General features: G+C 38.9%; 1 protein-coding gene across 5 annotated transcripts in view; it reads left to right on the forward strand.

Moving 5' to 3' along the window:
- The window catches only part of VPS54 (VPS54 subunit of GARP complex), a 131,611-nt gene that overhangs the window by 39,938 nt on the left and 79,653 nt on the right, over nucleotides 1-12,020 (forward strand). For 4 of the 5 annotated variants that reach the window (XR_008651006.2, XM_055243593.2, XM_055243595.2 and 1 more), the window contains exons 4-5: nucleotides 7,698-7,776; nucleotides 11,232-11,266. Coding sequence is in view for 3 of the 5 variants with exons in the window: in XM_055243593.2 (XP_055099568.1) it covers nucleotides 7,698-7,776; nucleotides 11,232-11,266 (114 nt within the window). In the remaining 2 variants the exon portion in view is untranslated. Of the gene's footprint in view, nucleotides 1-3,624; nucleotides 3,723-7,697; nucleotides 7,777-11,231; nucleotides 11,267-12,020 lie in introns of those variants that run through there. The other variant, XM_063617934.1, reaches the window with a different exon arrangement.

Consider the following 12,020-nt stretch of genomic DNA (forward strand, 5'->3'; position numbering starts at 1 on the left):
GGATTTGTGGGGTGATGCTCAGTTAGCACTTATGGAGAAATTTGTAGCACTGAATGCATATATTATTGAAAGAAGAATGATTTCAAATCAGTGACCTCAGCTTATACCTTAAGAAGCTGGAAAAATGGCTGAGCGCAGTGGCTCATGCCTGTAATCCCAGCACTTTGGGAGGCCAAGGTGGGCGGATCACCTGAGGTCAGGAGTTCAAGACCAGCCTGGCCAACATGGTGAAACCCTGTCTCTATAAAAATACAAAAAAATTAGACAGGCATGATGGCAGGTGCCTGTAATCCCAGCTACTCGGGAGGCTGAAGTGGGAGAGTCGCTTGAAACTGGGTGGTGAAGGTTGCAGTGAGCCGAGATCGCACCCTTTGCACTCCAGCCTGGGTGACAGAGCGAGACTCCGTCTCCAAAAAAAACAAACAGAAAAAAGAAAATAAACATCAAAGTCAAAATCAGAGAAACAATAGAGAAAATTAGTGAAACAAAAAGCTGATTCTTTGAGAAGATAAACTCAATAAGCCTTTGGCAATACTGATTAGGACAAAAAGAGAAGATACAAGTCACCAATAACAAGAATAAGAAAGGTGATATCACTACAGATTCTACAGAGATTAAAAGCCTAATAATGAAATTTTATGAATAACTTTGTGCCAGTAAGTTCAACAACTTAGATGAATTTACAGATTTCTTGAAAAAATACCAAATCTCTTTCGAGAAAAAATAGATAATCTGGCTGGGCATGGTGGCTCACGCCCGTAATGCCTGCACTTTGGGAGGCCACGGTGGGCAGATCACCTGAGGTTAGGAGTTCGAGACCAGTCTGGCCAACATGGTGAAACTCCGTCTCTACTAAAAATACAAAAATTAGCCACATGTGGTGGTGCGTGCCTGTAGTCCCAGCTACTCAGGAGGCTGAGGCAGAAGAATCCCATGAACCTGGGAGGTGGAGGTTTCAGTGAGCTGAGATCATGCCATTGCACTCCAGCCTGGGTGACAGCAAGACTCCATCTCAAAAAACGAAACAAAAAGAAATAGAAAAATCTGAAATGGTGTTATATTTATTACATTGATGTATAGTTAAATACCTTTCCACAAAGAAAGCTCAGATCCACGTGGCTTCACTGGTGAATTCTACCAAACATTTACAGAAAAAGTAGTTCCAAATCTACACACATTCTTTCAAATTTTGGTAAAGATGTGGAAGACAGGGCTGGTTCTAGGATAAGGTGAGGCAGGTGAGCAAAATTTGAGAGGCACTGGAATCTGAGAGTGGGTACCTCCTTAAATATTGTACCGTATGCTTCTTGCTTGCTTCATCCTACTGCCAGCCTTCATGGAGTAACTGGAACTCTCATATACTGCTGGTGGGAAGTTGAAGTGCTACAGCCCCTTTGGAAAAAAGTGTGGCAGTTTCTTAAAAAGTTAAACATACGGCCGGGCGCGGTGGCTCACGCTTGTAATCCCAGCACTTTGGGAGGCCGAGGCGGGTGGATCACGAGTTCAGGAGATCGAGACCACGGTGAAACCCCGTCTCTACTAAAAAATACAAAAAATTAGCCGGGCGTGGTGGCGGGCGTCTGTAGTCCCAGCTGCTCGGAGAGGCTGAGGCAGGAGAATGGCGTGAACCCAGGAGGCGGAGCTTGCAGTGAGCCGAGATCGCGCCACTGCACTCCAGCCTGGGCGACAGAGCGAGACTCCGTCTCAAAAAAAAAAAAAAAAAAAAAAGTTAAACATACTTCTGATCTGTCACGTAAGGAGCTTGGAAGTTGTCACTTATGTTACCACAACAAAGAACCTTAGCAAACTGAAAATCAACAACTGAGAAACACCTGTGAACGTCACAGCCCAGAGGCACAGGCTCACTAAGACCCAAACCTAATCATAAGATCATAGAATGCTTCCCCTCCCTTCACGCATTACCACCACATCAGTGGAGTGTTTGAATAATGAGAATACAACACAAAGGACTGCATGTCTCAGACCTTATTTAAGAGGTCTGCAGGGAAACCTGAAGATAGTAGGAGAGATGAAAAACAAGGGCACCAGTAGAAATTTTAGCCTCTGACACCTACAGCTATAGCAATCAGTAAATAAAGCCTAACTCTTAGCCAGATAAACAAAACTTTATACTAAAGGCCTATTTACCTCAGTTCCTTTTAGCTTTGGTATATTATATCTGGCTTTCAGCAAAACATTACAGTGCATACCAAACGGAAAACACTGTTTGAAGAGACAGATCAAGTATCAGAATCAGACTCAGATGCAGTTGTGATGTTGGAATGATCAAACTGGGAACTCAAAGTAACTATGTTTAATATACTAAGGGCTGCAGTGGAAAACATGGACAACATGTAAGAACAGATGTAAGCAGAGAGATGGAAACTAAGAATCAAAAGGAAATGCTACAAATCAAAGATAGTATAACGGAAATGAATGCTTGAAGAATGCTTTTGATGAGTTCATTAATAGACTTGAAGTGGCAGGGGAAGAAATCAGCTTAAAGAAACGCTGATACAAACTTATAAAAATGTGTGGGATGCAAGGGAAGTAAGGCTTCAAGGAAGTCTTGCTTAAATAAGCACTCAAGGCTTCATTGAATGCTTAAGAAAATTTAAAATTAATAATCCAAGCTTCTACCTTAGGAAGTTATCAAAAGAAGAGCAAATTTAATCCAAATTAAGCAGAAGAAAAGCAGTAATAAAAATTAGAGCAGAAATCAGGGAAATTGACAATAGCAAATCAGTAGAGAAAATCAACAAAAGCAAAATCTCGTTCTTTGAGATCAATAAAACTGATAAACATTTAGCTAGATTAAGAAAAAAGAGAAGGCCGGTGCACAGTGGCTCATGCCTGCAATGCCAGCACTTTGGGAGGCTGAGGTAGGTGGATCACTTGAGGCCAGGAGTTCAAGACCAGCCTGGCCAACATGGTGAAACACCTAAAAATACAAAAATTAGCTGGGTATGGTGGTAGGCACCTGTCATCCCAGCTACTTGGGAGGCTGAGGCAAGAGAATCACATGAACCTGGGAGGCAGAGGTTGCAGTGAGCTGAGATCGCACCGTTGCACTCCAGCCTGGGCGACAGAGCAAGACTCCGTCTCAAAAAAAAAAAAAAAAAAAAAGAGAAGATATAAGCTACTAGTATCAAAAATGAAAGAGGGGCTGTTTCTACTGATCCCACAGACATTAAAAGGATAATAAGAGAATATTGTGAACAATTCTGTGCCCAGAAATTTGATATCCTAGGTAAAATGGACCAATTTATTTTGAAAGACACAATTTACCAAAGCTTACACAACAAGAAATAAATACTCTGAATAGGCCTATATTTATTAAATAAATTGAATCAATCGTACTGCTCAAAACAGAATCACCAGGCCCAGATGGGTTCCTTGGTGAATTCTACCAAACATTTCAGTAAGAAATTATACCAATTACTTATAATCTATTTCAGGAAATGGAAGCTAAGGACATACTTACTAATGCATTTGGTGAGGCCATCATGAAGCTAATACTAAAATCAGACAAAGACATTATAAGGAAAGAAAGCTTTAGACCACTTGTGGTTTTTTTTTTTTTTTTTTTTTTTTTCGAGACAAGGTCACGCTCTGTTGCCCAGGCTGGAGTGCGGTCGCAGGATCACAGCTCACTGCAGCCTCAACCTCCCGGCTCAAGCAATCCTCCCATCTCAGCACCCCCCAAGTAGCTGGGACTGCAGGTGAGCACCACCACAACACCACGCCTGGCTAATTTTTGTATATTTTGTAGTGACGGGGTTTTGCCATGTTGTCCAGGCTGGTCTTAAACTCCTCAACTCAAGCAGTCTGCCCGTGTTGGCTATTCATTATTTTTAAAAAAAGAACTCTCAGCAAACTAGGAATAGGAAGGAATTTCTTTAACTTGATAAAGGATGTACTGGGTGTGTCGGCTCACGCCTGTAATCCCAGCACTTTGGCAGGATGCTTGAGGCCAGGACTTGAGACCAGCATGGCCGATATGGTGAAACTCATCTCTACTGAAAACACAAAATTTAGCTGGGCATGGTGGCACACGCCTGTAATCTCAGCTATGTAACTGCCAATGGGTTCACCTTGACTGCTGCCTAGGCAGCTGATTTATTGAGACAGGGGAATTGCAATAGATAATGAGTAATCCAAGCAGAGCTGGCTGTGTGGGAGACTAGAGTTTTATTATTACTCAAATCAGTCTCCCCGAGCATTCGAGGATCAGAGTTTTTAAGGACAACTTGGTGGGTAAGGGGAATCCAGTGAGCTGGCAGTGCTGATTGGTCAGGTCAGCGATGATATCATAGGGAGAAGCCATCTCCATGTGCTGAGTCAGTTCCTGGGTGGGGCCAACAAGATCAAATGAGCCACTTTATTGATCTGGGTGGTACCAGCTGATCCATCAAGTACAGGGTCTGCAAAATATCTCAAGCGTGGATCTTAGGAGCAGTTTAGGGGGAGGGTCAGAATCTTGTAGTCTCCAGTTGCATGACTCGACTCCTAAACCGTAATTTCTAATCTTGTGGCTAATTTGTTAGTCCAACAAAGGCAGTCTAGCCCCCAGGTAAGAAGGTGGTTTGTTTTGGGAAAGGACTGTTATCATCTTTGTTTTAAACTATAAACTAAGTTCCTCCCAAAGTTAGTTCACCCTATGCCCGAGAATGGACAAGAACAGCTCGGAGGTTAGAAGCAAGATGGAGTTGGTTAGGTCAGATCTCTTTCACTGTCTCAGTTATAATTTTGCAATGGGGATTTCAGCTACTTGGGAGGCTGAGGCATGAGAATCACTTTGACCCAGGAGGTGGAGGTTGCAGTGAACCAAGATCATGCCACAGCACTACAGATTGGGTGACAGAGTGAGACTGTCTCAAAAAAGAAAAAAAAATCTACAAAAACTCTATAGCTAATGGGGGAAACTAGATGCTTCCCACTAAGAACAGGATCAAGGTAAGGATGTCCCCTCTCACTGTTTCTTTAAACATTGTCTTGGAAGTCCTAACTAATGTAATAAGACAAGAAAAGGAAATAAAATATATAAAAATTAGGAAGAAGTAAAACTGTTTCCAGATGAAATGATTGCCTATGTGGAAAATCCCAAAGAATCCAAAAAGAAACTCCTGGAACTAATAAGTGACTATAGTAAGGTTGCAAGATACAAGGTTAATATATAAAAGTTAATTACTTTCTTATATACCAGCAGTGAACAATTGGAACTTGAAATTAAAAACCCAATGCCATTTACATTAGCATCAAAGAAAATGAAGGCTTTACGTATAAATCTAAATATATATAAGATCTGAGGAAAACCACAAGACTCTGATGAAAGAAATTAAATATCTAAATATAAATGGAGAGATAGTTCATATATGTGGATAGGAAGGCTCAATATTGTCAAGGTGTCTCTTTTTCCCAACTTGATCAATAGAGTCAACATAATCCTGATTAAAATTCTAGCAGTTGGTTTCATGGATATTGAAAACTGACTCTAAAGCTTATATAGAAAAAGACCCAGAATAGCTAACACAGTATTAAAAGAGGAACAAAGCTGGAGGACTGATACCACCCAGTGTGAAGTTTTGCTATAAAGCTACAGTAATCAAGACAATGTCATATTGGTGAAAGAACAGACATGGATCAGTGGAACAGAGAACCCAGAAATAGACCCACACAAATACAATCAACTGATTTTTAACAAAGGGGCAAAGGTAATTCAATAGAGAAAGGATAGTTGTTTGAACAAATGGTACTGAAACAACTACACATCCACATACCAAAGAGAAAGAATATAGACACACACCACCTTGCACTATTCATGGAAATTAGCTCAAAGTTGATGATAGACCTTAATGTAAAATGCAAAACTATAAAACTTCTAGATGATAACATAGGAGAAAATCTAGGTAACCTTGGGTTTGGTAATGACTTTTTAGATATGAAAGAAAAGCACAGTCCATGAAAGAAAAAATTGAAAAGTTGAACTTCATTAAAATTAAAAAGTTCTACTCTGCGAAAGACACCGTTAAGAGAATGAAAAAACAAGCCAAAGACTGGGAGAAAATATTTACAAAACACGTATCTGATACAGGATTGACGGTCAGGTGTGGTGGCTTACGCCTTGTAATTGCAGCACTTTGGGAGGTGGAGGTGGGAGAATCACTTGAGACCGAGAGTTCAGGACCAGCCTGGGCAACATAGTGAGAACCCATCTCTACAAGAAAAAATTAGAAAAATTAGTCAGGCATGGTGGTGTGCACCTGTAGTCCTAGTTGCTCTGGAGGCTGAGGCTGGAAGATTGCTTGAGCCCTGAAATTTGAAGTTACAGTGAGCAACTTCAGCCTGGGCAATAGAACTAGACCCTGTCTCAAAAAACAAAAAGGGACTGGTACCAAAAATAAACAAAGGAGTTAAAACTCAACAACAACAAAACAGCCAAATTAAAAAATGAGTGAAGGACTTTGAATAGACCTTTTCCCAAAAAGGATACAGAAGTGTGCAATTAGCACATGAAAAGATGGTCAACATAGCAAATAATTTTACATAATAGATTTTATGTTAAATATATTTTACCTTAAAAAATATGAGAAAAAGATCTAAATACCTCACCAAAGAAGATAATGCAGATGGCAAATAAGCATATAAAAAGATGCTCAATATCAAATGTCATTAGGGAATTCCTAATTAAAATGAGATGCCACTACATATCTATTAGAATAGCAAAAATCTAAAACACTGACAACACCAAATGTTGACAAGGGTGTAGAACAACAGGAACTCTTATTTATTGCTGGTGGGAATGAAAAGTGGTATGGCCACTTGGAAAACAGTCCTGTAGTAACTGATAGAATTGCTACCAGAACTCTGAACACTGCTGGCCTGCTGCTTTTCTTGTTACCACACTTCCTCAGGTATCTTTTCGGTGATATCTCTGAAAAGATAATAACATTGTTAGTGGTCATCTAATTCTAAATCAGAGTGAGATTTTTTTTTTTTTGACTCAGAACATGTCAATAACTAATTTCTATCTTTCTTTCTTTTTTTTTTTTTTTTTTGAGACGGAGTCTCACTCTGCCACCCAGGCTGGAGTGCAGTGGCACGATCTCAGTTCACTGCAGCCTCCGCCTCCTGGGTTTAAGTGATTCTTGTGCCTCAGCTTCCCCAGTAGCTGGGATTTCTGGTGTGCACCACTACTCCTGGCTAATTTTTGGTAGACATGGGATTTCACCATGTTGGCTAGGCTAGTCTCAAACTCTTGACCTCAGGTGATTGGCCCACCTTGGCCTCTGAAGGTGCTGAGATTACAGGTGTGAGCCACCGCACCTGGCCTAATTTCTGTCTTTCTATCTTAGATATATAGGTTTTTGAATTTTCTTTCTTGATTCAAATTATTCTCCTAATTGATATATAAATATTTTCCATTTGCTTTCTCACTTTATTCTAAATATGGAGATTTTACTATAATTATATAAGATGGAATGGATATAGGTATATAGATGTGCATAGATCTCATAGAGGTATTTGGTTTATTAAGCAGGCTTGTTACTTGTATTTAAGTTCAGGAGGCTAGTGATTTCATATTAAAAGTCGTAGGACTAATTTGGCATATTCTGATATTCTGTTGCAAAACACGTTCATGCTTTGAATACTCATGTTTACACATAAATTGATCATATTATTTGTCTTTTTATTAGAGAGAGAAGATTCATGAGAGATGCAAGAATATTTGTCCTCCTAAAGATACCTTTGAAAGGACTCTTTTACATACTCATGGTATGAATATGTGTTATTTATAGATAATAAAGCATAGCATAAATATTAGTGAACAAAATCTTTATTTCGGTACCTTATTGCCTATTATATCTATTATTTTTATTTCTAGTAAAATTTTTATAACCTATGATTATAATATTTTCTAAGAACTTCTACGAGAAAAGTAGATCTGACAGTAGTATAATCCTTCAGTTCAACAAATATTGACTGAATATCTTTGTGCTTGGTATGTTCTTTGTTGCTTTAAAATAGATGAGTAAGCTGGACATGATGGCACATGTGTATAGTCCCAACTACTTGGGAGGCTGAGGTGGGAGGATTGCTTGAGCCTATGAGTTTGAGAACAGTAGCATAGTGATACCCTAAAGTAAATCTATAGATAAGTAAAAAGTAGCTTTGGTCCTCAAAGAACTGAAGTTCTCCTGAATGTTTAAAGAAGTAAACCAACAATTGTATCACTGTATATTAAAGAGTAAGTTCAGTGTGGTAAAGTTTTATAACATGCCTAAATTAGCTTTAGAAGCATTCCTAGAGTTGACAGTGATTACATGTGTTTTAAAGTCGTTAGTTTGAAACATTTATGTGGGAGAAGGCATTCCAAGAAAAGGGAATAGTTTATATATATTACATATATAATAGTTTATATATATATCTAATAGCCATAGAATAAAGAGAGAACAGAATGTTCAAGGAACTGTAAGAGTTTAATATGTTGGCTCTACTGGGAGCAAGAGATGAGACTGAAGCATAGGCAGGGGTCAGATCATGAAGAACCTTATTTGCTATGGTAAGGAATTTTACTTTTTCTGAAGACACTATAAAGCTACATAATATTTTTAACTAGGCATGATCAGATTTATGATTATACATTTATGTGAAAATAGTTGTGGATAGTGAATTATAGGATGATAATTAGACTAGAGGCAAGGAGACAGTTGGAGGCTACTGCAGTAATACAAATGAGAAATGATATTCCAGTAACAGTTACAGTGGAGATGGAGAGGAAATTAGGCCTTTAAGAAGTAACTCAGAGATTGAGGCACAGGTTTTGGTGGCCAGTTATTGGTAATGGAGCAAGATGATTCAAGGACAATTCCCAGGTTTCTTGCTTGGACAACTGGGTGGGTGACAGTGCAATTCAGTGAGAGAGGCAATATAGGAGGAGGAATTTTGAGGGAGATGGAGGCAAGTTTAGTTGCAGATTTGCAGTGAAGGACGTGCCTTTCTGGCAACCTGGAGCTCAGGTTGAAGATTTAGGCTGAAGATGTAGGTATGGTAGACATCATCATAGACAGGTATGCTGGATAATAGCATGGTAGTTGAATCCAAGGATGTTGGGTGAGATTGCCCAGGGAAGATGTGAATAGTGAGAAGAAAACGACTGGTGATGGAGCACTAATTAAGCTGTTGCATTTAAGGGGCAGACAGAAGATGAGATACCTGTGAAGGAGACAAAAAGTGGTCAGAGAGATAGGAAAGTCAACCAAGAGAGAATTGCACCTTAGAAGTTAAAGCTAGTGAGGATTTCAGAAAGTAAGAATAGTTGGTATATAATGTCAGAATAGTTCAGGGATAGATCAATTTGTATACTGAGAAGTCTCCTTTGTTTTGGCAATTAGGAGATCTTAGGGAGAGCATTTAGGGAGGTTCCAGAAACCTCAATACTATATATTAAGGAGTGAGTACAAGAGAAAGAAATGTAGACTACCAGTATTATGTCACTAGAAGATTTGAGATAGATTATTGACTACAGGGAACGGAGTGGAAGAATATTTTTTCATGGCCAGGACTAGATCAGGTAAGAGAGGCATTTGACTATCCCTGAGAGTGAGTGCTTTTGCATCTGAGGTCCTGCCCTTCCCTCAACCTGGTCCTGGCCTGGGTTTTATCTTTATATATATATATATATATTTATATATATAAATATGTGTGTGTATATATATATATATATATAAAAATATGTGTGTGTATATATATATATATATATATTTTTTTTTTTAAATGGGAAAGAACTGAGCATGTTTATATACAGAGATAAGAGAGCTAGTACAAGGGAAGAGGCTGAAGATACCGAGATAGAGTAAACTGATTAACCAAGCTCACAGCAGAGGCAGGAGGGAACGGAGTCTAAGTGCAGAAAGGTTGGTTTTGAAGAGGAGAGTAGTACCTTATCTGAGTTTGGATTGGCAGGATGAAAGTAAAGTAGGTTCATATGAAGATAAGTGTGTATCTCAGCCTTAAGATGTCTGAGAAGAAAATTAATATAGTATAAAAAAGCAACCTTTGATCATAAGAAATTCTGGATGGGATGATAGATCTTTTAAACAATAAAAACAGTATTCCTACTTTAGAATTTAATTCATTTTTTTTTTATTATACTTTAGGGTTTTAGGGTACATGTGCACAATGTGCAGGTTTGTTACATATGTATCCATGTGCCATGTTGATTTCCTGCACCCGTTAACTCGTCATTTAGCATTAGGTGTATCTCCTAATGCTGTCCCTCCCCCCTCCCCCCACCCCACAACAGTCCCCGGAGTGTGATGTTCCCCTTCCTGTGTCCATGAGTTCTCATTGTTCAATTCCCACATTCATTTTTAAAAATTACATAACATGCCATATTCAGTCTTACCAAAACTTAAAAAGATAGCACAGCAGTCCTCAATCTTTTTGGCACCAGGGACTGGTTTTGTGGAAAACAATTTTTCCATAGACCAAGGGGTTTGGGGGGAGATAGTTTTGGGATGAACCTTTATTATGCACTTTATTTCTACTATTATTACATTGTAAAATATAATGAATAATTATACAATTCATCATAATGTAGAGTCAGTGGGAGCCCTGAGCTTATTTTCCTGGAACTAGATGGTCCCATCTTGGGGAGATGGGAGACAGTGACAGATCATCAGGCATTAGATTCTTATAAGGAGGGCACAACCTAGATCTCTGACATGTGCAGTTCACATTAGGGTTTGTGCTCCTATGAGAACCTAGTGCCACCACTGATCTGACAGAAGGTGGAGCTCAGATGGTAATGTGAGCAATGGAGAGTGGCTGTAAATACAGATGAAGCTTTGCTTGTGCCCACTGCTCACCTCCTGCTGTGCAACCTGGTTCCTAACAGGCCATGGATCACTACCTGTCCATGGCCTGGGGGTTGGGGACCACTGAGATAGCATAAAGCCTTGTATGTCTGATTAAAAAGATTTGAGATGTATTTAGCTGTTTTATTGCTGCTATATAATTGATTACAATTACCTGAAACATTGTTTTGTTCAGCGCTTTGCCTACTACTAGGCATATAATACGTGCTTGATAGATATTTGTTGAAGGAATAAACTTAAGTAGTTATTTGGATATGACCCAGTACAACACTGAATCTGTCAAAATGTATTTTATGGAGTTAAAATGAAAACAAGTTTTAAAAATAGTATTTTCCCTTCTTTTTTAAATAGATAAATCCAGGACAGATCTGGAGCAAGTACCTAAGGTAACAAAGCTTAAACATGAGAAAATTGCCTTATAATCTTTGATCTTTAATTTTGCCTTACAAGCAGATTTCATTTGGCTTTTTTTTTTTGACCCTTTGGCTACTTTGTCTCTTGTGGGGCTGTGTTGCATCACTTTCTTCTTTCTTTCTCATTCTTTTCTTTTTTTCTTTCTTCTTTCTGTCTTTTCTTTCTTTCTGTCTTTCTTTCTGCTTTTCTTTTCTTTCTCTTACTTATTTTGAGACAGAATCTTGCTCCGTCTTGCAGGCTGGAGTGCAGTGGTGCGATCTCAGTTCACTGTAACCTCTGCCTCCTGGGTTCCAGTGATTCTCCTGCCTCAGCATCCTAAGTAGCTGGGATTACAGGTGCATGTCACCATGCCCAGCTACTTTTTTTGTTTTGTATTTTTAGTAGAGACGGAGTTTCACTGTGTTGGCCAGGCTGGTCTTGAACTCCTGATTTCAAGTGATCCGTCCACCTCGGCCTCCCAACGTGCTGGGATTACAGGTGTGAGCCACCGCACCTGGCCTTTTTTTTTTTTTTTAATGAAGAAATGTTTTTAATTGACAAATAAAAATGATGTATATTTATGGTGTTTTTTCTCTTTTGCATCATCAGTCTCTTTCTCATCACTGAAACCTACAAATATTTTAAAATCTTTCCATTAAAAAAATTTTGCTGATCATTCAACCTCTTCAAATTATTAAGAGATACTTACTTTGTATGAAAAATATTGTCGAGATGTATAATAGATCC

Source organism: Symphalangus syndactylus, chromosome 14 (assembly GCF_028878055.3).
Source record: "Symphalangus syndactylus isolate Jambi chromosome 14, NHGRI_mSymSyn1-v2.1_pri, whole genome shotgun sequence".
Taxonomy (NCBI): domain Eukaryota; kingdom Metazoa; phylum Chordata; class Mammalia; order Primates; family Hylobatidae; genus Symphalangus; species Symphalangus syndactylus.